Source organism: Pelecanus crispus, chromosome 1, assembly GCF_030463565.1.
Source record: "Pelecanus crispus isolate bPelCri1 chromosome 1, bPelCri1.pri, whole genome shotgun sequence".
NCBI classification, from domain to species: domain Eukaryota; kingdom Metazoa; phylum Chordata; class Aves; order Pelecaniformes; family Pelecanidae; genus Pelecanus; species Pelecanus crispus.
Genome location: NC_134643.1, coordinates 58553973 through 58579659, shown reverse-complemented (window position 1 = coordinate 58579659; position 25687 = coordinate 58553973). Strand labels below are relative to the sequence as shown.

The 25687-nt window shown below is 50.3% G+C and overlaps 1 protein-coding gene across 2 annotated transcripts; it reads left to right on the top strand.

Moving 5' to 3' along the window:
* Positions 1-7445: 7445 nt before the first annotated feature.
* Positions 7446-16411, top strand: TAB1 (TGF-beta activated kinase 1 (MAP3K7) binding protein 1). Of its 2 annotated transcripts, none has more exons than XM_075713796.1 (11): positions 7446-7487; positions 8323-8459; positions 8652-8805; positions 9439-9525; positions 10093-10231; positions 10713-10826; positions 13145-13256; positions 13365-13509; positions 13898-14112; positions 14405-14575; positions 15647-16411. In XM_075713796.1, the coding sequence occupies exons 1-11, from the start codon at positions 7455-7457 to the stop codon at positions 15852-15854; spliced, it is 1515 nt and encodes a 504-aa protein (XP_075569911.1). In that variant the 5' UTR covers positions 7446-7454; the 3' UTR covers positions 15855-16411. The 2 variants fall into 2 exon arrangements, with proteins under 2 accessions (XP_075569911.1, XP_075569905.1); XM_075713790.1 differs by having other exon boundaries at positions 13898-14120; positions 14419-14575.
* Positions 16412-25687: the final 9276 nt, after the last annotated feature.

Below are 25687 nucleotides of genomic sequence, written 5' to 3'. Positions count from 1 at the left end.
AGGAAAGAACAAATGACGAGGTGGAGGAGGAGAAAAACTAGTTGTACTCACCCAGACTCATCTGTGTCATCCTTCATGCTTTCGTTTTGGGTGTGTGAAGGGAACCAAGAGGAGGAGGAGGAGGCTATAAATAACCAGCCCTCAGCACAAAAATGTGTTGTACTTTTGGGGAGGAACGGCCCATCACCTGTCCCCTCTCCTCAGTGAGGGGATGAGGGACCAGGCGCATGAGGAGAGGTATGGACCATACGTGGGGGTCTACCTGGGGCTCTGTTTTGGGGTGTAGCACAGAAGCATCTTACATGCCCCTTCTCCCATCAGAGTTACGTAGATGGCTAAACACCATTTGGGGCTGACTAATGAGTAAGCTTTTCTTTATCCTCTTTGGCTTGCTTCCCTCATCAGCTGATGGGCTCTGGTGGGCTTGAGGTAGGAATGAGCCTCCCCCTCAGAGCTGGCACTTCAGTGAGAGATGAGCCAGGTGGCTTCATCCTGGGTTACTGCCCATCTTTCTGTCCCTGTCCTCCTTGCTTTGTGTCGTAAGAAAGGCATCAGTGTGGCAGGGGACACTGTAACAGTAGTTACTTGGGCAACTTCTTGCTTTTGCTCATGGGAGAAGGCATACTGTCCATGGGTTGACATGCTTTTAGCCTTTGCAGTGGAGGGTTGGTGGTGGCAGACCTGAGGGTTGGACTCTCCCTGTCTGCATGTAGCTCTTTAAAATGCAGTTTCCGGTGGCATTTGGCTGGTTCTGCAGCTGATGAGAGATACAGACCTGCCCAAAGGGTTGGTTATCTTATCTTAGGCACTTCTGATAAGGTGCTGCCTATTTCTGGTGATCGTAGGCAAGACCTGAGCAGCTGGCTGGAACATGTCCCTTTTAGATCTTAAACGTGGGTGAGATCAGCCCCATTCTAGGGATTAGGAGATCAGAGGGAAGGCTGTATAAGCAAAACGATAAGGCGGCTTTCTTCCCCCTCTGCCATTTGTCCAGATTACAGAGGATTACGCATCCCCTGTTGGGAGCAATGGCCCCTTGATGTCTTATCTTATGAAGCCCCCAAGTAAGGGACTGTTTTGTGGAAGTAAGGCTGTGAAGGGCAAAGGGATGATGAAACTGCCCCAGTGCTACCTGTGGCTTCAGTCTCCTGACATGTCCCCATCCCCGGCTCGCCCATGTCCCCACCACACCGTTCATCTCCTCATCGCACACCCTTCCCCTCCGCGTGATTCCTGGCAGTTCCCTCAGGGGAGGAGGTGGCTTTGTCCCTGCACCCTCACAAGCACTTGGGAGGAGGACCCGGGAAGGCAGCGTTGCGGTGTGGTTCCCACGGGAGTCTTGGCTCCGATCCCCAGAGCAGGAACAAGGCAAGGAGCCCAGCGAGGCCACCTCATGCGGCAAATCCAAACCATCCGTCCAGAAAACTCCCTGCTGCCTGTGTGGCATCTGTAACACCACCCGGGCTGCCCTGCCCCTTCCCCTGCCGCATTACTGCCTGTGTATAGTATATATATTATATATATATATTTAAAAAGATGTATAATATAAAGCTATACATTTATACGTATATACGATGACTCATGGATGGCCTGCCGCATACAGGATCCCCTGAGTGGTCTTGTCTAAGCCCAAGTGTCCCTTCACCCCTCCTCCCCCTCCGTCCCTCGCCCCTGTCCTTTCCGAAATCCAACTACAGCGAACCCCGCCACCTCAGCACCTGTGTTTACAATGTCCTATATATTTGTGGTTAACAAAGTGAAGGTGGTAACTACTGGTGTCTCAATAAAGTTATGACGTTCAAAATAACCAAACTATATGAAAAAAAATGGTCTGGGTTTTCTTCTTTGTGGAGGGATGGCTCTTTCAGCTTAGTTTGCTACGAGAGCATGGCTCCTGTGCTCCTGCATGGCCAGCCGGCAAGTTTAGTGACAATCGGTGGCTTGAATGCAGGAGAGAAACCTAAAAAACTGCCCTTATTGAGATATATATTTCAGGGGGAGCTAATGGTTTTTTGTTTTGCTTGGCCTAAGTTTCAAATCACATGCGCTGTCAAGTATCTCTTACCTAATCAGTAGGAAAACATGAGAAGGAGCTCAATGTGCCATATTAGAAGTGGACTTTCATTGTGAAAGGGACCTAGCTATAGGAGGTGTAGACAGGGAACATACAAGAATATAGGATACAAACCTATATGAAAATAAACCAGTATTTCCACACCCGGGGAAGCAGATGTTTATTCCTTCGATGTGTCTTTACCTCTGTTCATCTATGTGTGACTATTGCTCGGGTGTCTAGCATAGTACACATTTTCAAAACATAATCAAATACTGGGAAACAAGAGCTCTCAGGGCACTGCTGACAGTGGATGTCAGTAATTGATGGCCCACCATTAAAAAGGATCTCATTTCAACTGGGTCTGCAATAAAAATAAAATTCAAAATCCCATCCCCTGCGGATGCTTAGGTAAAGCTTCCTTCTCATCCCCCTTTAATGAGCCTGTCACCCGAGTACCCAAGTATCACATTTCCCAACCTTTGTGCAGTTTGAGGACGGTAAGCAGAGGCACGTGATAGTGAGCGGGCTGCATCCAGTCCTCCAAACTGTCTCCCCCCTTGGGGACACAACTGAGCACACGCATGCTGTAGCTTCACGTCAGATGATATGCAAAAGTGTTGACATACCCATCTGTTTCTTGATTAATCTTTGTTTGGACAAAGGCCCTTCCTACAGTCCCAGCTTTTGGGGTGGAAGTGTTGTGGAAATACCATGCCCACAGAAAGGCAAATGTCTGTGTTGGTGACAGGTGGAGTTAAAAACTGGTGAGACAAAATGTTGCCAAAAGCAAGCATTTAAGATGAATAAGACTCCAACATTGCCAGTTTGTTTGTTTCTTCTAATCATTTGAAATCTCTTTAACTTTGCTTTCTGGTATTTCAAGCTCTTATGAGTCATGTTTTGAAGCTTCTCCCTGCAGCCATGACATCTAGAAACTTAATTCTATTATAAAGTTGGGTTTTTTTAAGAAAAGTTCACATAATCCCAGGACTCGAGGAGATGAGACTTTGTTTAGTGTGTCATAGAATTCAATAAAATCATATGCTTTGGCACAACTGAAACAACCCCATTTCTCAAAAGCCCAACTGGCCTAAAGCTCTGTACAAACTCTGTTTTGCAGTGATATTTGGCTCGCTCTCGGGGGTATCAGCACTCCCTCACCATTCCCCCCTCCCCTGGCAGCAGCTTTCCACATCGGCTCTCTAACTCTCTGGAGGGTGCTGGGGGAAGGAAGATGCTGTCTCCTTCTCTCTGTCTCCAGCTCTCCTTCTTTCCTTAATGCTTGTTCTCTCTACTGCTCCATCTCTATTTCTTTGCCTTTCCAGCCTACCTGAAAACAGTGGCCTGCAGCAAAGCCCGTTAGGGCATCTGTGCCTGTGGGAAGCATCAGGCTGAAGTTGGCAGAGGTAGCTGGGGAGAGCTCAGGTGGAGCTGTGTGAGGGCTTGCAATGCCACCCCCTCCACCATCCCTTTCTGTAATGGTCTGCCATAAGAGCAGAGCAAGTGCAGCAAGCTGGCTCCTTCACAGAGACTCTTCTTTTTTTCCATATCACCTCATGCAAGCCTTGCCAAAAATCATGACTTTCCTTTCCAGCCCCAGCCTCCGTTATCATCAAAACAAGGCAGGGGAAAAAAAAACTCCCTAAACATATCTCACTTGTGATCAGTAGAGAGAAACTAAATGATGTGATGGCTTCTGCCAGCGATCCTTTAATTGCTTCCCATTGTGCATGGTTTCCAAGTGCCTGCACGAGCCCTGCGCTGGGGCTGCCCTATGCTCCCTGCTCCCCACTGCACATTGTTCAATCATGTTGTTCATCTTTTATCCAGCAGTCCGGCAGAGTGATCATGCTTCTTCCTCTTCTACAGAGAAAACATTAGTAAGAACAGGAAGGCAGTAGGACAGCATGGCACCTGAAATACCGTCTGTATAACCCCTAGCATTGGGGACAAAGAAGCAATGAGAAACAATAAATATACAAAGAGAGAGAAAGGGAGAGAGAGGGGGAGGAATGAGAAATATGGGAGTTTAACCTGAGAGAGGGAGCTGTGGATCTGGTAGTCACTGAGTCGTATAATTCCTTTATTGGCGCATGGATGATGAGGTTCAGTGACCGACATCCTGCATTCTTGGGAAGATTTTGGCTGCATGAGAATACAGCATGGTCATTTCTGAGAGGATTTGCTGAAGGTAAGAAGCATAAATAAAACAAATGAAAAGATAAGCTTGATCAATACAGCCTACAAAAACTCTGTTGGTGCAGTATTTCATCTTGCAAGTGCTGCATAAAGCTATTGGTCTCTGTGAGCAGATATTCATGAAGGAGCACACAAGCTTTGATAGCATTTTCCTTTGGAGGGCTGCAAAATGCTGGATAAATACCCATTTAGCACTGCAAGCAGCCTCGTTTGGTAAATCTTACTATTCACTTTTTGCAGGCCAAGTAGTTAATTGCCCTGCTCAAGGTGAGGGCAGAGGCTCAGTGACAGAATCACAGGAATATCCAGACAGAATCTGGCACAAGTATTTTCACCAAGAAAAAAATGTTTTGTACCACGTCTGTGTTCCAGCCCAAACGGGCAGGAGAAAAAAAACCAGAATGACAATGATTAGTGACTATGAGCTGAAGCCAGACATTTAAATTAGGAACAGGGCACATCTTTAACTGCAAGAGGTGACTAGTCATTGTACAAACAAGGAAAGTGGCAGCTTTTCTATCTTGTATCTTTAGGAAAGTTGTTTTATTCTCTCATTGAGATCACATTCTGCCCTATCGCACCCACACACAGACTCACTCGTTAGTCTCAGGAGGACTCACTTATGGGTATAAGAAGACAGAAATGACTCCTAAATTCCCAGTCCTGCAATGCGATACACACTGGCAGTCTGAGCACACCTGAAGCCTTGCTGATTTCAGTGGCGCTCTGAGCAAGGACAGGGTCTGCCTGTGCTCATCAAGGTGCATGACTGCAACCTTGAATGTCATTAAATAAGCATAAGCTTCTGCTGCAATGCTGAGAAAGTGACATTGTGTTTTAAAGCAGAGAAACTCGCCTATTGCTTTTTAATGACATGGACAATGCTGTTCACAGATTTCTGCAGCACTGGGAATTCTTCTTGATACTGGTAAGAAAACAAACCTTCATTAGTACCAAATCTGTCCATCCTACTTTTGATTTTAATGCAGACTCGAGACCCATTCCTATAATTACTCGTACCCACTCACAGCTTTACCTACAGGAATACTCCAAATGACATCTGTGAGACCAAGCTTATACATAAAGCTAAACATGTGGAAACTTGTTTGTAGACTGAGGTTCTAAATTTAGCATTTTCTTCTGTCTTTGGCCAATATAACCTTTAAAACAGCAATTCTGCCTGCGTGCCTAAGTCTGCTTGAATGGCTGAATATGTGAGCCTTGCGTGAAGGGGAATGATCTGAAATCATTGTATATTTGGAAGAAAGAGATGTAACAAAACAATAGACAAAGGATTTACAGGAAAGGGAGCTGGAATCCTCTGGCAGGATCCCCTGCAGCAAAAACCATCGCTCCATAGAATAAGGTTAATTAACTGGCCATTATTTCTGAAGTGCATCTGAATCTAATATATTTGCCACAAAGATGTCATTAAAAGAGCATCAAGCCACTGCTGGAAGTCAAGACTACTTAATGGTCCCACCCTCACCACAATTGCACTGCTACATGACTGAAACTGCACTTCTCATGTTGGAGCCCCTTCAGCCTTGATTCACACAGGGAAACGTACTCATCCCAAGCCCCCCACTGCTGCAGCCTGTCTGCCGGCCACCACTCATTCCAGGATATGCCACTCACACACCTGGAGGGCTCTTCTGCTGGCTTATAACGTAAGAAAGCAGTGAGAATGATTCTTGTGTCTTCTCTCCTGCTCCAGCTGAGCTGGTTCAGTGGAAACTGCCCCTCCTGAAACAGCCTACCTCAGCCTAGAAAGGTTCTTAAAGAAGAGCAAAATCAATCATCTCTGCTTTGGTCTGTATCGTTCAGGCAGGCACAGAAGCAATTTTACTGTTGTGCCTGACTCCAGATGACCATGGGCTGCTCCAGACTGTGGTGGGTATTGAGAAACCACCTGTCAGCTGTTCTAGAGACCTTCCCATTGCTGGCCTGAGGGCATGGTCCCACTACGCCCTTCTTATGGCCTGCAAAAGAGTGTGGGAAGGGGCTGTGGGGCGCCTTGGCAGGAGACGAACTCCATGCTGAGATAAACGGAGGCCTCTTGTGGTGTCTACGGAGCAGCAGTGCAGCTGAAAACTTGTATCTTGGGCTTTCCCAGGCTTGGTCTTCCCTAGAGGTTGCACGGAACATTTTGCAGTGCTAAGAAAAACATTTCAGCGCCAGGCTCCCTCAGGGCTCTTTGGTGTCCAAGGTGACCCCATTTCACAGGATCCTCAGGACCCTGCCCCTCTTCTCTGCCCCTCCAGGCACACATGCAGTGGTGGTTGAAAGGTGCTTCTTTCTCTCACCGCTGAAGGCCTCAAGGTAGGAAACGGAGACGTCTCTGTTCCCCCTAGAGAAGAGGAAGGGGCAACAACAGGGAAATTTTAAAGTATCTATCACCTCTGTGGGATTTCTCTCCTCATCGAGGTGAGCTGACCCCGCTCTCTCCTCCAGCCACACAGGCGAGCGCTGAGGCACCACCGCGGGCTCCCCTATACCACAAGGCCTGCGGGGCTGGGGGGGGGAGCGTGCTTCTCCAGGATATCATTTTGGGAGCCCCAGAGGGCTCTACAAAGGATCAGAGGGCTTCTGGATCAGAGACCAGCCGGCCCCCAGTCCCCTTGCCCTGGGGAACCAGAGCCTTCCCTGTACTCCTGTGCCAGGGATGTGCGAGGGGCTGATTCCCCACAGGAACAGCCAGCGCTGCGCTGCATCCAGTGTAAAACTCGGGTGCAAACTTCACTTCTGGTTCCTTGCCAGCAAGAGCTGGAGGTGCGGCCAGAGCGCGGCTTCAGAGGGCTTCTTACAGCACCGCCCAGGCCACGTTTTCAAGCGCCCTCAAAGCCCAGACGCCACTGCGACTTCAGGGCTTGAAACCCCCCCAGCCCGGGAGCCGCGGCGGCCCCGGCCCCCCCCCCCCCCCGGCACGATGCCGCCTCAGAGCGATGATGGGGGGGCGGAGCCTGAGCTGGGGGTGCACACGCGCGCCTGCGCCTGGGCTTGCGCGCACGGCCGCCGCTCTCGCCCATTGGGCGAGGGGAGGGGGTGAGGTAGGGGCGTGGCCATCTCGCGCAGGTGGGCGGAGCCGCCGGGGGCGGGGCGGGGCGGGTTCCTGCGGAGCGGCCGCTCTATCCGGCGGCCTCGGCTGCTCTGGAGGAGAAGGGCGGGCGGGCGGGGGGGAGGTCGCTCCTGCTCCAAGATGGCGGCGCAGAGGAGGAGTCTGCTGCAGAGTGTGAGTGGCACCTTCCCCCCCTCCATGCACACGCACCCCCCCAGGTGGGTGCGAGGGGGGACCCGGGCCTCCTCCTCGTCCGCCCCCCGCAGCGCCGTGTGGGAAGGGGGAAGGCCCGGGGAGGGCGGGAAGCGTCCCCCCTTCAGCAGGGAGGTGGGTTGCTGCCCTCCGCCCCCTGTGCTGCCTGAGGGCAGCCGGTCCCAGCCTGGGGGGCGGCCCTGCGTGCTCATCGATCCGCACCCTGGGCTGGCCTGGCCTGCCGCTCTGCAGCGCTGTGGGACTGCTGGGGGGGCGGCAGGTGGCTGTGGGGGCCGTGCCTGTGCTGCCGGCTTCGGGGTGCCCCGCTGTGTCAGGGGGCAGCTGGCGTTCGCAGGCTCTGTGTGTCTACAGGCAGCGTGCGCCAGGGAGATGGCGGCCCCAGGGATGCCTCTCTCCTTGCTGGCAGCAGCCGGGCCCCAGTCCCCTTGCCCTGGGGAATCGGAGCCTTCCCTGTACCCCTGTGCCACGGATGTGCGAGGGGTTGATTCACCACATGAACAGCTAGCACTGTGCTGTATCGAGTGTAAAACTCGGGTGCAAATTTCACTTCTGGTTTCTTGTTAGCAAGAGCTGGAGGTGCAGCCAGAGCTCAGCTTCAGAGGGAAAGGAAGTGGTAAGTGATCCAGTTCTGCAGCAGGGAATATGAAGTTATTGGCCGGGGTGGTGTGCTACCCTGTTAGCAACAGGAGAAGCTTTGAGAAGAGGGTAGAGGTGGACTTGTAACCCATACTGGACCAGGATCCTCGCTTCAGGCTGCTGGGGTTTACATGGTCTCTTTCCTCTTTCTGTCTCCCAGGAACAGCAGCCCAGTTGGACAGACGACTTGCCATCCTGCCATCTCTCTGGGGTGGGCTCAGCTCCAAACCGTTCCTACAGTGCAGATGGCAAGGGAACAGAGGGTCACCCCTTGGAAGATAACTGGCTAAAATTCAGGTAAGTGGGTTGCACCTGGGATGCAGACTCCTGCAGACACATGGGCAGGTAAAAGTGATACTTAGTTTGTCACACAGGACTTGGAAGAAGAGGGTGGGGCGCGAGCATGCAGGAGGTGTCTGGAGGAACTTGTTTCATATGTCTGTGTCTCACAGACATCTGTGACCTCTTTGCTTCTGCCTTCTTTGACAGGAGCGAGAACAACTGCTACCTCTATGGTGTCTTCAATGGCTATGATGGCAATCGAGTCACCAACTTTGTGGGTCAGAGGCTCTCTGCAGAACTGCTGCTGGGCCAGCTACACGCAGATCACAGCGATGCTGATGTGCGTCGAGTTCTGCTGCAGGTAAAGAAGCTTTGGCTGGGAACGGCTCCTGCTTCTCACACTACCCACCTCCTCTTTTTGCCACCAGGGAAGCAGCAGCTGGTTTCTGTGGGGGTTGGAAACATCTGCCAATGGTTGTGATTGCATTCATCCTGAGCAGCTGTAGTGCTTTGTTTCACTCCCGCCTCATACCCATCTGTCCCCCTGGCTCTGTCAGCACACTGCTGAGAGCTCTCCTGGAAGCAGCAGCTGGCCTTCACTGGACATGTAGGAACAAGTCAGCCTGTGAAGGAGATGGTAATGAGTGAAAGGGAGAAGTTAATGTGTGGGGAGATGGATTTGTGAGTGCGCTTTCTTGAGTGATAGACAAGTTCTTACAATCAACACACAAAATCAGATAGGTCTCTGACATTGCTTTGAATGTAACTTTTATGTTTTTGTCTCCTGTTTTGAGTAATTGTAGATTGTTTTTACAAGCTGTTAACTAGTTGCGCTAAAATAATTGTGTTTCAATGTGACACAGTGATCCTTGAATGTCTGTATGTACAGTGATCAACCACTATGAGCCAGTCTTAGGGAGGTGGGGATGGGTAGCCTCAAAGGTCTGTAGGTGTTGGATATAAGAGCTCAGTTTCTCTTTATGGCCTTTTGTAGGCTTTTGATGTGGTAGAAAGAAGTTTCCTGGAGTCCATTGATGATGCCTTGGCAGAGAAGGCCAGCCTGCAGTCCCAGCTACCAGAGGTAATGTAGCCTTAAGAACAGAGATTGCTGGATGAGTCTTGGGCATATTAGTCAGTCTGGTCCAAGGGAGGCTGTTATTGAAAATTATTTCTCTGTGCTTCTCTTCTGGGAGCTTGTGTGAACTAAAGCAAGCGTCTTGGTCCATTTCCCAGAGTTCCCATTGTTCATACTGGCACTAATTAGGCCCATCATTGGTTATCTTCGTAAGGAACTGAACATGTCATGGAGAGGAGTTCAGCCTGTACGTGTGGCTCTTCCAGGACAAAGCCATATGACGCAGATGAGAGGCAAGGCCTCAAATTTGCATGGCATCTGGACAGGTGTGGATTTGGTTCTTCAGGTGAACTGGACTGTCATCTCCAGAATTTTATCGGAGCCATGTCATTTGTTTGAACAAATTGACAAATAATTGAACAAATTTGAACAAATAATTGTATGTCTTGCACAGTCTCAGCATGAGGCTAAGACATGCCAAGACAAGTCCCCTCCCTACAGAATTTTGATTCCGGTTGTGGTTTGTGTGTTGTGGACTGTGTGTTTAAGCTTCCCGCTCATTTTGTGTTCTAGGGTGTCCCTCACCACCAGCTGCTGCCTCAGTACCAGAAGATTGTGGAGAAATTGAAAGCTGTAGAGCAGGAGATCTCTGGAGGAGCCATGGCTATTGTGGCTGTTGTTCTCAACAACAAGCTCTATATTGCCAATGTGGGTGAGTTGGTTTTTGTTAGCACCTCAGTCTAGGCATTTCTGAGGATGGCTGCGGTTCTAAGAAGTGAAAGAAATTTCAATGTGGGGGACAGTTTCCTTGGTCTGTGGCCAAGGAGCGATATGCTTGTTACTTATAGGAGCACTTGAAATCAGCCTGGCTCTTTATCTCTGCAGATGTTGCCTGATGCAATGTGTATGACCAAAGAACAGAGGGAAAATGGGTTGAGAGGCAGTAGTGCAGGTTCACTGAGAAGTGGAGAGCTTTCTTGTGAGGTACCAGCTCAGGCCTGGATGAAGAGCTGCCTAGTAGGCCTGCTATGCTGCTAGCAAGGCTATTTTTTTGAGATCATGATGAGACAGTACATGAGCCTTTCTCTTCTTTTCTGTCTTTATTCCCCTCTCCTGTTCCTTTTCCATTTGGATATGTTCTCCCTCTTAACGGCAGAGCTATCTGGTGCCTCATCTCGCTGCTCCCACTGCAGGTACCAATCGGGCACTGTTATGCAAGTCCACAGTGGATGGGCTGCAGGTAACTCAGCTCAACGTGGACCATACGACAGAAAATGAGGATGAACTTTTTCGCTTCTCCCAGCTGGGTGAGTGTTGGGTTTCATGTTCTTATCTGAGAACATCGTATGCCTCTGTTTACCTCGGGCACCAGGGGTGACTCAAGCCACTGGAAACAATAAATGACCACAAAAAGAAGCTTACTGTGGTTTCAGATGACGAGTTCAGTGCCTCCTTTTCCTGCATATCTAGCCATTGTGAGGCTACAGAGTGAGTAAGTTCAGCTCACTGAACCAACAGAAAACTGTCCATTTTTTTTTCACGTTTTGAGAGTTAGTTTCGTGTCTGACTGCCAAACTGACATTGATTTGCCCTCCAGCTATGTGATTGCTAGAGTTGATAGGAAGGCAGGAGCCAGAGGGTAGAAGCGGGATGGACAGTATATGACTGCTCCTTTGGAGGCAAACCACAGTTACGCTGGGTTAAGTTCTGTGTGATGCCGCACCCTCGGGATGCTGTGTTTCAATGTGCCTTTGTACAAGCTGCTGCAAAAAAAGCAGCTATGCTTCAGACAGAGCCAGGCCAAGCACTGGCATTTACTGCTCTCACATCAGTAACTATTGAACTCTAATGCTGACATTTTGCTTTAGGCAATTTCCTTTTTCCTTTGCAGTGTTTGACACGTTTTCTTTCTTGGTCTAGAACTAGCCCAGACCACTTGTGTGATTGCTAATACCAAATTCTTCTTATTGAGATACTTATGTTCTGTACCTTTGTTTAGGTAGATCTAACTTGGCATTCTTCACTAGGTTCACCTGGTAGATATATTCTTATCTGGTGAGGCTGTTGACCTAATTTTCTGCTGCTGGGTCTTGTTTTATTCCATTTCTCTTCCATTTCCTCTTTTACTCGTAATCCTGCAGCAGGGGTATGTGCTATGAAACAGAAAACTGAATACAAGAATCCAGGAAAAGAGACCCTTTGACTGCCTTTCTACTGCCAAACTGCATGTAGCTGCAGTCCATAGCAGAACAAGGATCTGCTAGAAATACCAACCTTAACGTGGCGCAGCAGTGGCTCTCCTGAGCAAGGAGGGAGCCTGTGGAACAAGCCAGCATGCACAGGCTGTTTTGGGGGCCCAGAGGAGGTTGTTGTAGGGCTAGGTTGAAGCACGGTGATAAGAGGTAGTGCGGACAGTGTTTGTCATGACGGTGGCTGTGTCGCACCTCTCCTGGGGGAAGGGAGGGAGAGGTCTTACGCCTTTGTGGTTCTTTCCCCAGCACATTGCAGCTTGTTCAGCGCTCTAGGAGAGTTGCTGTGACTTAGACAAAACCTCTCTGGCATGCTGCGAGCCTCCCCGTGTTTGTGTCTGTCGATAGCGTGTATCCCCCTGCCAGGAGCTGGCAAATGAGCCAGGCCGTGCTGATGAGTCAGCTTTGGTCTGCAGCAGATGGCAGAGTTGTGTCTTACTGCTGGGGTAGGTGTGGGGCCATCTGTGCAGTGAGGCTTGGTTTGACTCGGAGGGAGAGTTTCAGTTGGACCCCTGCCTTCACCTTGTACTGAGGACAGTCATCCCTAGATAAAATCTCAAAATAACATTTTCTGCCTATTAGTTCTAGGTATAATGAGGAAAGGGAAATTGCCAAGAACAGACCAGGTTAAGTGGCTCATCTGCTCTGAGTCCTGCCTCAAATAGTAGCCGCACCCAGATGGTCCCTGTTAGGACCTTCTTCAAGATGGGATTCCTTCCTAGCCCCTTCCAGGAGTATATCCCCTTAAATTTATTTAAATAAATACTTACTTGGTCATTGTCCTTACTTTAGGAGTAGCCCACATCAGTTTGAGCATTTGAGCAAATTCAGTGCCTCTTGTAGATAGTTCTCCTTTTCTCCCTCTACAATCTAGTGTCTTAGTGAAATTGTCATGTGGAGTTTAGGAACAGTGATCAATAATAGGTGGAAGAAAAAGCAGAATCCTTCACATAAGTTTTCCTCCTTCCTGCCTTCTCCTCCCATCGCACAGTCCAGAGCTGACAGGCGCAGATGTTCCCCTGCCTTTTCAGCAAATGCCTGTGCGCCCAGGCCAGCTGCTGCCAGTGGCTGTGGATCAGGATGTGGGCTTCATCTCAGGGCCAGCCGCTGCATTCAAAGTGTGCACGTCAGGCTGCGTGCATCTTTCTCCTTCCCAGACTACAACTAATGAAAAGGTGTCCGTTGGAACACAGTAAACTGTTCTTCCTTTTCGCCCTGTTGGGCTCCTGATGATTCTTTGGCATCTCGTTTTGTCTTACAGTTCTCTTTAGCTGTGGATATTTCTTTTCTCATTCCTGACAGTGTAACCAGAGGAAGTTCTGCAAGTTTCCCAAAGTCAATTAAAAATTAAACTGCTTTGTTTTTCAATCTGGCAGGCTTGGATGCAGGGAAAATAAAACAAGTGGGAACTATTCGTGGGCAGGAAAGCACTCGGCGGATTGGAGATTACAAAGTCAAATACGGCTATACTGATATTGAACTGCTCAGGTCAGCAAAACTCAACTTCATGGTTTCAAGCCCTCCTTTTCTTCATGACCCCTCCATTCTAACCCACTATGTTACCATTAAATACTAAGTAACACTATCTCTTTCCAGTGCTGCTAAATCTAAGCCCATCATAGCAGAGCCTGAAATCCACGGAGGGCACTCGCTGGATGGGGTGACTGGCTTCTTGGTGCTCATGTCTGAAGGGCTCTACAAAGCGCTGGAGGCAGCTCATGGGCCTGGGCAGGCCAACCAGGTGAGCCTGCTCACACAGGAAACATTCCCTTGGCTCCATTGACTCACTCTGACGGTGTCAGCTGCTCTTACACAGACTTCCCTCTTCATTTGTCCTGTGAGTGCTGGCCAGGTTGAATGCCTGTGCCACCCTATTCCAGTCTGTAATAATATGGGAGCTGCTTTGCCAAGCCGGTTCTTCTAGGCAGCTGCCTGTCCCTTAGGAGTAACCCATTAAAGGGAATGGGATGATTCAAGGCACAAGGGCACATATCAGCAGGTGAGACTGGCAAGCAGCACAGTCCATGAGTTGCCATAAAAACTCTTAGATCAGATGGCAGGAAAAGATTTCCTCCAAAATATCGTAAACATCCTCCCTCTCCTTCTCTCCTCCCACCTTCTCTGCTCAGGAAATTGCAGCCATGATAGCCACAGAGTTTGCAAAGCAGACATCGCTGGATGCTGTGGCACAAGCAGTAGTGGACCGGGTTAAGCGGATCCACTGCGACACTTTTGCCAGTGGTGGGGAACGGTCCAAGTTCTGTCCCCGGCATGAAGACATGACGCTGCTTGTGAGGAATTTTGGGTACCCCCTGGGTGAGATGAGCCAGCCCACGCTGACACCGACGCAAGGTATGTTGGGGAGAGAATGAAACCAAACGGAGGGTGGAAGATAAGATCTCTTAATTGATCCAGCACTGACCTAACATCATGAGAGGAGATACTCAGCAGGGAAGGAATTTTCTTATTAAAGGGATTATTGGCTTCTGAGACACAGAGTCTGTGATAATTTGACAGAATACAGTACAGCATCTAAGAAAGGCAGTTTAATATAAATTCTTGGGTTCTTTGGCCCTTTCTTTGCCGCTGTGCACCCCCAGTCACTCACGTCTCAACTACATTTTATAACTCTTGTTTTCTCCCTTCTCAGGAGGCCGTGTCTACCCAGTCTCTGTGCCATATTCCAGCTCCCAGAGCACAAGCAAGACGAGTGTGACGCTGTCTCTTGTCATGCCTTCCCAAGGCCAGATGGTGAACGGTGCCCACAGCAGCTCAACTCTGGATGAAGCCACCCCCACCCTCACTAAGTAAAAGTCCTGCTGTCTTGCTACCTGCAGGTTTTTCTTGCACCTCACATTGTGTAAAGTGGTTAAAAAGGAGAGTGACACCTGTCAGTTACCTGTCAATCATTCCCTTATCTGGAATGTGGCCCTCCTGACTGCAGTATTGACAGCCAGCATAATGTGTTAGCTGGAAAGCAATTATGTGAGGAGTGGGAATGAGTAAAGCGAGCAGCTCTGAAGCCAGCTCTGGGAACATGCCTTGGGAGCAGCATCTGCTGCTGTTTGCAGAGGGTGCTCTGGCAGCGGGCGGCCCTTCTCTTTGGATCTGGTGTGCCAAGTGTGTTGGGTGCTGTGCATGGAGAGGGAGTGTGCGTGCCCTTCATTTTAATAAGGAAGAGGGGCTGTGCAGGTCACCTGTACGGCTGCAGGAGAGGCTGTGCTGCACAATTTGGCTTGTTCAGAGGCAAAGGCCAGGATAGGAGAAAAAGGATAAAGGTTAGAACTGGATCCTATTTGGATCCAATTTGCAGGGTCATACTAGTTAGTGGCTCTGGTTTAGGTTTAGCCTTTGGTACAGGGTGGAGTGTGTACAGACTGCAAAGTGAAGCAGCTCTCTGGTTATTGTGTTCTGGTGGCTCCAGAAACAATGAGGCTGACGCACTAGAGCTGCTTTGGCTGCAGCGCAGGTCACGCAAGAATAGCTTTCCTTGCTGCCAGACTCTTCCCGTAAAGCTCATACTGTATGGGTATGGGGAGGCCAGCAGAGTGCATGCTTTTTTTTTTTTCTGTTTTGTTTTTTTAAATTTTCTTCAAATTCTTTTCCTGCTTCCTCTCCTCTGTTCCTCAGATGCCTGGTTGTACTTAAGGCCTTCCAGTCAAATGTGAATCAGATATTTTTGGTGTTCATCAATTCCAAGCAGTCCTCAATGCTTCTAGTGCTCTGATCGAGCAAGAGACTGCAACTTTTTACCTGTTTGCTAAGGATAGCTTGATCTGTGAAGAAGCTGGGACATGTTCTGGTGCTGCGCTTGTCCAAAGCATCAGATGGAGAAAAATAAAGATGCCTGTGTTCTCTCTGTCTTTTTCTCTCCGTAGCCAAAGCCCAACTGTGACACTCCAGTCGACTAATACTCACACGCAGAGTAGCAGCTCAAGTTCAGATGGGGGTCTCTTCCGCTCCCGGCCCACCCACTCGCTCCAGCCAGATGAAGATGGGCGTGTGGAGCCCTACGTGGATTTTGCAGAGTTCTACCGGCTTTGGAACATGGACCATGGCGAGCAGGGAGCACTGACTGTGTCCTAACATGGAAATCTGCCTCCTCCAGACACCCTGCGCTCGGCTGCGTGAGCAAAGACTGAGGCAAGAATGAGAGCGCTCCACTGAGGGCTGTGTTCTGCTGAGAGTTAAGTCCTATCCAGGACATGCTGAACACTGGGCTGGGGAGTGTGTGCAGCGCTCTCTACACACATGTTGCCCGTGCAACGCATCTATCCTGACCAACCTTGTTTCTCAGAAGCCCTGTGAATAGAGGAAGGGGTCTCGAATGCAACCCTCGCTGCAGGTTTTTGCAAATAAAGATGCAGAGAGGGCTCCCTCTGGATAATGCAAGAGTAGGGGCCTGTACAAAGGCGGTGTGTGTGCGCGCGCGTGTGTAGGTGTACGCGTGTGTGCCTGTGTGTGTGTGTGCTGTCATAATGTTTCCACAACTCGGTTCATAATGCTGTGATTCCAGTGTTCAACTCCATAGAAGATACCTCTATTTTGCAGAATAAATAACTTATAGCTACACTCATTGGCACCGATGTGGCTTGCTCTCTTCCTTACAATATCGTGTGTGGGTGTGACAGCTGTTCCTGGTGAAACCCTCTGTTCCTCCAGAACAGGGGGTTGCACCTTGCAGCAGGCAAGCTTCTGTTGCAAAAGTGGCCTGAGCCCTTGCAGGTGACTTAAAAGTATAAGGTCTTTGCCTCATGCTTACTTATTTGCTGAGCTTTGGCACTGGATTATGGCTTGGAGTTCAAATATAAGTTCAGATTATTGGTTTTTGTAGGCAAAATGCACATCGTTTCCCTTGATGCAGGCCATCTGGAAAGCTGTAGAGGGCAGGTGGAGTTTGTAACACAGCTTTCCTGTACAGACTTCTGGTAGTGCGCAGCATGTGGATAGAACTAAACTATGTCGTGATGTGGCTGCCTTGAAGACGCAGATGTGCACCCTCGTGTCGGCACAGAGAGGTGGGCAGCGAGGAGAGGAGGGGTCCTGTTGCTCTCCTGGCTACATGTCAGGTCAGCTGAGGCCTGGACTAGCTGGCGGAGGCGTCGGGATCACAGCAATCTGCCTCTTCAGTTCAGGATTCTGACGGCAGGCGGCAAGCGAGCCTCTTCCCTCCCTGCTCCAGCCTTCCCCTTCAGCCCGGCTCCCGGGGGAAGGAGCCTTTTCCCAGCAAACACGGGGAGGCCTCGGGGGTGACTGGTGCGCTGCAGCGCCTGGTGCCTCCATGGGGAGTTGTGATAAAGCACCGGGCAAAGCCAAGAGAGGGCTAGAGGTGATTACAGGAGAAAGGGCAAGTGAGGGAACCGGCCTCGGTTCCTTCCTGGATATATTTTTGCTCCCAGGCTGGTCACCTTGGGAAGGAAAAGGAGGATGGTAAGGGATCAGGATGAAGTAGCCAAGGATGCTACAGTCAAGGCCAGAAGTAGCCAAGCCCTGGTGCGTGCAGGTTCAAGGCACTTGTGGTGTGCCAGCTTAGAAAGGAGCGGAGGGGGGATTTATCCCTTTGGATAAATCAAATAGCACCGAGTGCCCTGAGGCAAGATCCAAGTTCGCTGAGGAATACGTGGGCAGGATCAGAGTGGTGAGACACGCCTGTTTCCTCCGAAGGCACAACAGGGATCTGTTGCGGGTAGGTGGGGGCTCTCCGCCGCTGCCCCCCTCCAGGTCCCCCGGCACGACTTTGCCCTGTGGGGCTTCGTGTGAATCGTGTGGGTCTCTTGGCAGCTGGGCTGCCTGCAGAAGCTTGCATTTCCCTGCCCTCCTGTAGTTCCCAGGAAGGCTGGGTGTGCTGAACATGCTGGCACAGGCACGTACTGTCAAGACCCTTCCAACCCTGCCAGGGAAGTGGCATGGAGGGAAAGGCAGCAGAGTTGTGTGAGGTTTGGTGCCTTGTCCCCGAGGCTGACCAAGGCAGGGGCTGGCAGTCCCTCGCCCATGTCCTCTGCCCTGCGAGGAGCAGGGAGTGCAGGTATCTGAGCCTAGCCTGGCCTTGTTGTCCAGGACCACTCTGAAATGTCATTTGACCTGGGGATCCTACCCTTTCCTCCAGGTTGTTGTGTGGCTATTTAATAGAATGGTGTGATCCTGGTATGGAGCAAAATGCAGTTGAAGAGGTTTTATCCTATTCTGCGTTCCCTAACCTGGCACAGATTTCGATAGCTGTATAAACAAGTCTTTCTTGCTTATTCCCCCATCCCGTTTGTCTATGGTATTTGCTAACTTACACTGAGAACAGTTCCAATGGGAAATATTCCAGCATGTGGATGCTCCAGATAAAAGTTTAAGAATTGCCAAATGCACTTATATAAAGCAGATCACGCAAACCAAACTTACTCTTCGGCATAATTACCAATTTATGAAGTACGAAAAAATAAAGTGGGTAGGAGCGGGTAGATCACGCTAAGCTGTGTCTGTACAGCTGCTGGAAAAAAGATGAGGAAAATAGGTTTTCTGTACATGCTATGTAAGCCATGGCTTAGGAGTCCGGGTCAAAGAAACAGGCTGAACGTTGTGTACGGGGGAAGGAGGCTCGTGAGCAAATGTCGGTATTTAATATTGTCCTTAGGGAGTGATGGGAAGATGCAGGCTGTAAGAACAGTGGAAAAACCTCCTCTCCACTTCCCCTTTGAAATGAAAGAGTGGATGGAAGAGGACAGAACCAGAGCGACCTGGAGAAACAAGCGCAGGGGCCTTTCTGCAGTGTAGTGAAATTCAAAACCACTAGAAACGTAAAGTCCTAGGCAGAAAGAGAGAAAAACAGCGCAGCTATGCACCAGAAGACTGCTGGAGAGGAGCTGGCAAATTAAGATCTGAATATGCAGAATAAGTCTGCCGTAAAGGCAGTTAATCTTGTTTTTCAAGAGCTATCCCCCTGTGAGACAAGGGTAGAAATGAGAAGCCCTGTCCCTGGAACGGGAGCAGCGGGGATGCTCTGCGTGTCCCCGAGCCTGGGTGCTGGCTGAGGGCTGTTAGAGGTGCTCAGGCTGTGGCTGGTGAGACGGGCTGGGAGAAGGTCGGTCCCGCTCCTGATGCCCAGGAGCAGGCAGCGAGGTGAGCGGGCAGCTGAGCTGAAGTGGTGTGCTGAGGATTTGCCAGGGCTGAAGATGATGCAAAGACTTCAGATGCTCTTGGGAAGGACTGAAGCCATATGCACCTTGCTGCATGCCAGGGGCATGGAGAAAACCCAGCAAAGACTGGAAAGGGCTTTCTAGACTCCCTTTGAGGACCTCCAGAAAGAGCTGACCGAAAGAGGAGGCCGTGTCGGGGCTTGTTTCAGTACAGAGCTGGGGTTTGCATTGCTCTGGAGTCAAAGCGGTGCCTCTGTCCTGAGCCCTCCCCAAAAGCCTTCTCTCAGCTTGCACTCTTGCTCCTCCCCAAACCACTGTTACCACTTCACCAGGTGGAGGTGCCTGGGTGGGAGACAGGAGATGCCCCATCATCCCTCCCCTCCCTAATTTTCTGTCCCTCCTTGCTTCTCCTCCCCTGAGAAACCTTTCCGGCAGCCCGGTGGGGAGCGCCCAGCACTGGTGGAGGGGGCTCGGTGGGTGTTGGCGAGACGCCCTTGCTGGCAGCTGTCTGCACCTTCTGCCTGCCCCCCCCAATGCATCTCGCAGACAAGCAGGACGGCCTCTGTAGCACTCAGAAAGGGCAGTTTCCAAAAAATGTTTGGCAGGATCGTGTCCATCCCAGCCTGGGGTGGAAATAAGCCATCGGAGGGAGACTGGGAAACTCCTGGGCTACCTTGGGGTATGGTGGTCTGCAGCCATGGGGGGGCCCTTTGATGCCACCTAAAACTGAGGTCCTCGCTATCTCTGCCACTGAAGGATCACCGGGGACATTTTTACTTTAAGCTCTCCATTAGCTGAGCAGCACAACCATTTATAACAAAATCCTTAAATAGCAGAAGGACAGCCAGGCAGGGTCACGGCTGGCAGTTAGCGCTCAGCTCTGGTACACGGTCTGTGGGCAAGTCCCCCAGGGCTTGGGTTTTCTTCAGCAGCCGAGGCATCAGCTGAAGCTAACATGGGCTGGTTTGTTCCCATTCGCTTCGCACTTGGTTGCTTTGGGCACACCTGGACTTTCCAACAGGGAAGAGGCACGCAGTGAGTGCATGCCCCTCGGTGCCACCAATGGTCCCTGGACCGTGCAAGGGAAATGCAGCATCCTTGACCAGAGTCTCTGCTCCTTCAGCTGCCATGCTCTGAAGAGGAAGGAATGTGTTCCCCTCCTCTCTTCCCCCCCCCCCCCCCCCCCACACACACACATTAAGGTTTTGAGAGTGCTAGGAGATTGTGGAAGAGTTGTGGCACCACTGAAAAAAATGCTGCAGTTGGCCTCCTGCCATCATGGGGCAGAGATAGCCATAGCTGAAGGGTGAAGCTGCCTAAAATATATAAATATTTTTTAATTTGATAGCAAATAGATAGTTGTTTATATATAATAGTCTGATTTCTCCTTCCCTAGAAATTCTGAGGAAGGGCTTTAGGATAATCCTGTATAGTTCATTACTCAAGTGTCTCGCCTTTCTCCAGTTAAGAGCGTCACTGTCATCCTAAAATGTCAGTGCCGTTAATGTGAGTTGTAAATAAACCACCAGGGATGGGTTAGGTATCTTAAATCCTATAGCTCTTTCTGTAAGCATAGGAATGCTATTCGGAGTATTCTGGCTAAAATTCAGCACGAGTACTTATATTCTGCCAACTCCAATCCCCTCCTGGAGTTTCAAATGGATACGATATTTATCTTCACTTCCCGTCTTAACTATTGTGTGTTGTCGCTGTAGGTTGCTAAACAACTGCTGTCTCATCGGTGGCTGTATTTTGCTGGCGAATAAAGTGAGCCCCATGTGCAAATGAACCATAAAGCTATTTGGAGTCCTTGCATAAGAACCCCAAGATACATGTAAGCTGTTAATATTTATTATGTGGAGCTGAGAACATCACTGAAGATGGAGGGATTAGAGTAACTGAGTTCAGGCTGTTGAACAGCCAGAGAGAATGGAAGAGAAAACAGATGCCCTGGAGGAATAAGAGCAAAAAGCATGAGGAATTTTCTGCATGCAGAATTAGACTCCAGTGGAGCATGGAAAGAAAAAGCCAGGGAATGCTCCAGAGAGCCAGGGCGGATAGGACGGATGCAGCGTTACGGCTTCTTGCTTGGAGGTGAATCTTCCCCTCTCTGCCTCCCCCACACAAGCAGCAGCTTGACCACATGCTCGCTGGGCTGCGAACAGCAAGAGCCCTGTGAGCAGGGACCTGGCCGCGGCAGGAGGCAGGTCGGACGAGGTGTTTCCAAGGCGCGTGAGAGAGGAGTTGATCTTCTGGGCTGTGCAATACCTAGGCCTGGCCCTCTCTCTGCCAGGTGTTTCGAAAGTCTCCTAACCCGTTTTCTCTTTTTGCCTCATCTCTCAAGAACAGCGTGACCTAGAAACTCTGCATTTCTTCTGCTGGTTTTGCCTGAGCTGGGCAAAGAGCTTTTCTCTGCCTTACAAAAACCAAGCAACGGTGGGGGGCAACACCAGCCCCTTTCTGCGGAGCAGGGTCCTCAGCAAACCAGCTGCTGAAGCAAACCACATGCTACCAGCTGTCCAAAGGACTGGTAGCAAGGAAAGGCAAGGATCGGAGAGCCAATGGCTCTGGAAGGGCAGCCAACCCTACACCTCTCCGTTCGGGAGCTATGGAAATGCTTCTGCACAAAGCCCTTGTGGTTACCGTGGCCCTAAGGCAGCCAACAACCACCAAAACATCTCAGGAAGCCACTGTGGTTTGTTTCTGAAAGCAGCTACAAGCCCCGTCATCCAAAACTGAGGTTCCTACCTCTTAGTTGGGCAGTTCCGAACACGCAGCGCAGAGATTCCCAACTGAAGCGAAATTGAGCAAACACAGCCGCCTCCGACTTCTGATGGGAGTCGGTTGCTTTGGAAAATTCAGGACTCCTTTCAAAGTACAGGGATCAAAGCCGAGCTGTTAGTGGTTTCATACACCAGTGATTCGGAAAGTCCCTTGCTCCAGACAACGGCAACTGGCAGTCGAAGCAAAACAGGTAGCCGCTCTCGTTTGCCTGTGCACTGCGGGCTCCTCCTGACCTCGTTCGGTGCCCGAGCCACTCGATCTCTGTCCTGGCCGCAAACCTGCTCAGCAAAACAGCCAAAAAACTGGTGCATCCATCACCTCTGAGGCAGCTGGGCAGGGTCCCCCTCCCGCAGCCAGGGAGAGGGTGATTTCATATCACCATCATGCAGACAGGGACCATAAAAGGGAGGGGGAGAGCCCCAGTGCCTTGTCTCCACCAAATCTCCACCCCAGACCCACTGTGCAATCCCCAGGCAAGGGGCACCAGCCACCAGCATCAGGAAAGGGATACCTCTGTGCATAATTTTAGGCAAAGCGGAGCAAACCAGCCAGGTCACCCAGTTTAGCTTTGGTTAAAGGTTTGCTGTGGGTGCCTGCTGCGGCACGGTTGTGAGGGCAGAAACAAAAACTCATCTCTGAACGGGCTTGCTGGGTGCTGCTCGTCGGTTCGGCATAGAGGCTGGCCCCAGCCGGCCCTCCCGTGACCCACAGCATTTTTTACCTGCAGCCATGTGCTGTATGAAAAGGGAAGAAGCTCTTCCCTCTGCTTGAAGCAAGAAATATGCAGAGAAGCAGTTTCAGAGCTCATCCCTAAAAAACTTACAGCTCTTAAATGTAAATAAGTCAGGCACTAAGGCGAAATAGCTTTTGGATATGAATTCTTCATCCAGGTAGTTCTATAGTTTACTGAACTCCCCCTCCTAATCCCAACATATTCTGGAACCAACTCTGCTTTTCCTTATTGCTCCTGTCATTAGCTCTTCCAGGAGTTCTCAGTTGCTGCAGTGAGAAATATCCAAAATAGCTCCACAAGGGACTTCTTGGAGATCTGAAGCCTTGAAACAACAGCAGGAAAAAAAAAAAAAAAAAAAGGCGGCTAGATGGAAATGGAAAAGGTGAGGAAACAAAACCAACATGCAGTCAATAAAAGCTTTCAGAGCAGAGATAAGAGCAACAAAACACAAAATGGCTTACTGCTCGCTAAAGGTGTGATGGGAATGAAAAGAGCTTTTGCAAATGTCTGGAGGGAGAAAGAAATTAGAGGAGAAGTGTACCCATTAGTAAATGAGTGTGTGAGTGTATTATTCATGGCTGCAAACATCTGAGCTGCAAAAGTGCAACTTTTATTTCTATCTGCCTTTACTGGCAAATTTAAGAATTTTGAATAGCAAGAAAGTAATTAAGACCTACTAAAGCAGCTTGTGCCTGCCACTGCAAGCGAGGAATGTGGCAGCATCCCTCCCAAACAGGGCTGTTCACCTGGATAAAGTTACTCCATGTTTGCAGAACTGCAGCTTGAGTCAGCATGAAAAAACCCGAACAGATACAGCATCTTGACAGAAATAAGGTACAATATTCAATGATTTAGCTGAGACGCATATCAGCTGATGCCCTTCACCATGAGACTTCGTTTTTGGTAAGTCACCGAGGTCCTGCAACAGTTTGGCACCAAGGGACCCTCACTGTCATCTTCTTGACTCCCGGCAGTGCCCCTTGGAGGGGTGCAAGAGGACTACGCTGCACCTGGAAGCAAGGTGGGCGGCTGACTCTGCCTGCGATTTGCAGTTGCCATTGCCAATCCCACCACAAAGCGGCTGTTAATTGTTATGCTTGGCACCTCCAGACAGCCTGGCTACATCTGGTCGGCTGCCTGCCAAGCGTGCGAGCAAATGCGTAGTTCTGGGGAGACACGTTATCGTGCTAATGGTCTTATGCGGAGCTTTAAGTAGGCTGGGGACCTGCGGCTCTCCAAGCAGGAGAAGCATTTCGCTCTCCTCTAATTAGACCAATTTCTCAAACCGGGGCATTGGAGCGGGGCTGTAATGCCTGGAGAAAGGGACGGCTCTGCAGGCTGTTTGCCAAACCCGCCGCGGGCGAGGAAGGGATGTGACTTATCAGGACCCCCCATGCAGGGGAGCTGGGAGGCACACTGCTGCACCGAGCCTTTTGCCGCAGCCTCTCCCACACACCACAGCCGGACATGTGCCAGTTTTGTGGTTCTCAGGGCAGCCAGTACCCCATGACACAAACCAAGACATGGGACAGGGGAGAGATGCGCGGTCCAAGTGTTAGCCAGACTCCGCATCCACTGCTTTGTGCCAGCAGCAGAGAAATGAGGGTAGTTTCCAGTAGAAGAGCGGCCACAGCTAGCGGAGATGAAGGAATGAGAGAAGAATACGTTGTGACAAACTTTGCTTGAGAGGTGGCTGATGTTTATTGAACCACAGGAGCGTGGCAGCTTCGATAGGAAATTTCAGCAGAGAATATAAGTATTTCTGTATTTCTGAAAAAAAAAAAAAAAAAAAAAAAGAAAATTGGCATAGCTATAAATACCGTCACGCAAAAGCAAGCTGCCTGGAGGACCCGGACTGCTTTGATAAATGACTGCTGAGTGCTATTTAGGGCATGGAGGCCTAAGGAGGTGCCAGCGAACTAAATATCTAGTCAAGTCTTGGCATCTTCACTAATGAGTTCAAAGGAGGATGGCAAAGGGAGCTGTTCCAGGCTCCCTACTTATTCGGGGCTGGTGAGGTCCCCATGCTGGAAAATAGCTCTGAGAGGCATGAGTGGCAGCAGCGTCGCTGCAGAAACTCCCCCAGGCAGCAATGCCAGGGTCATGATGGTCTCATTAGAAGGCATGTTCACTAAATGCCATTAAGGGGATCATCTGGGGTAAGGACATAGCCAGGAGGTAGCGCAAAAGCAGGCTATGCCATGTGGACTTGGTGGGACAACCCACCGAAACATTAGGAAAATATAATTCGGCATCAAAACCAAAGGGGTTGGTGGGACACACTGCGTCGGACAGCCTCCAGTGAGAAAGCCCTATGGAGCTGGGCTGTCGAAGCAGCCTGGTCTGCCAATCGCTCCGTGCCCATTTGAGTCCTATTTATTTCTGCTAGCATGATCAAAAAAACAAGTCACAGAAGTGTTTTCAAATCGGAACGATTCCCTGGCCAAACACCAACAAAATTTTGACTTTTTATCCCTGTCTGGTATGTAAACACATTTCAAAGGGCTGCAGCAGTGGAGGGGAAGGAATCTCTGCTCCGAGCCAGCTCCTGCTAGCCGAGAGCAGCGGCCATGCTCCCTGGGCACTGGCCCTTCTGTGGGAAGCTGCCACTCCTGATTTGTGGGGAAGAAGGGAAGGAAACAGCTCTGGAGTTTGGTATTTGAACTTGCCTTGGACTACTGATGTTGCAGCTTTATTGCCAGTGGGCTGAACTCTGCAGCATACTCATCCTCCCGCCTGCCCCCGGGCTGCCCTTTGTCTCTTTTGGAGGAACCAGAGGAAAACAGGTCAAGGAACTGAGCTGGATTAAAAAATAACTCAGGGGAAAAAAAGAAATTTAAGAAAAAAGTTATTTTTTCAGCCAGATCAGTTCCCCAGCTGGGCTCAGCGAATGGACTCACGTGCAGCCGAGCTGCTTGCGGTGCTCAGTTTTGGAGTCATTCCCACCGCGGGGGTTGTACTGTGGACGGCAGGCTGGAGAGGTGCAAGGGGGGCCCGGGAAACACAAGCAAGACGCAGCAAACTCCACTCAGCCTTGCCAAGCTGGTACCTCGCAGGGACCGCTCGCGGGGGGAGGCAGAGTGAGATACGCATCTCAGGAGCGGGGAAACCAGAGAGGAGACAGCACGGGTGATGGCAGGGCAGTGATGTGGGCAAAACTGTATTTTGCTACCCTGAGGGTAGGAAAGGGTTGAAGAGAGGAGGGTAGAGAGGGATAGCGTGAGCACAGGGAGCAGAGGAGGGCCCGAGTGACTGCCTGCGCTGCTCACCCTGCTCCC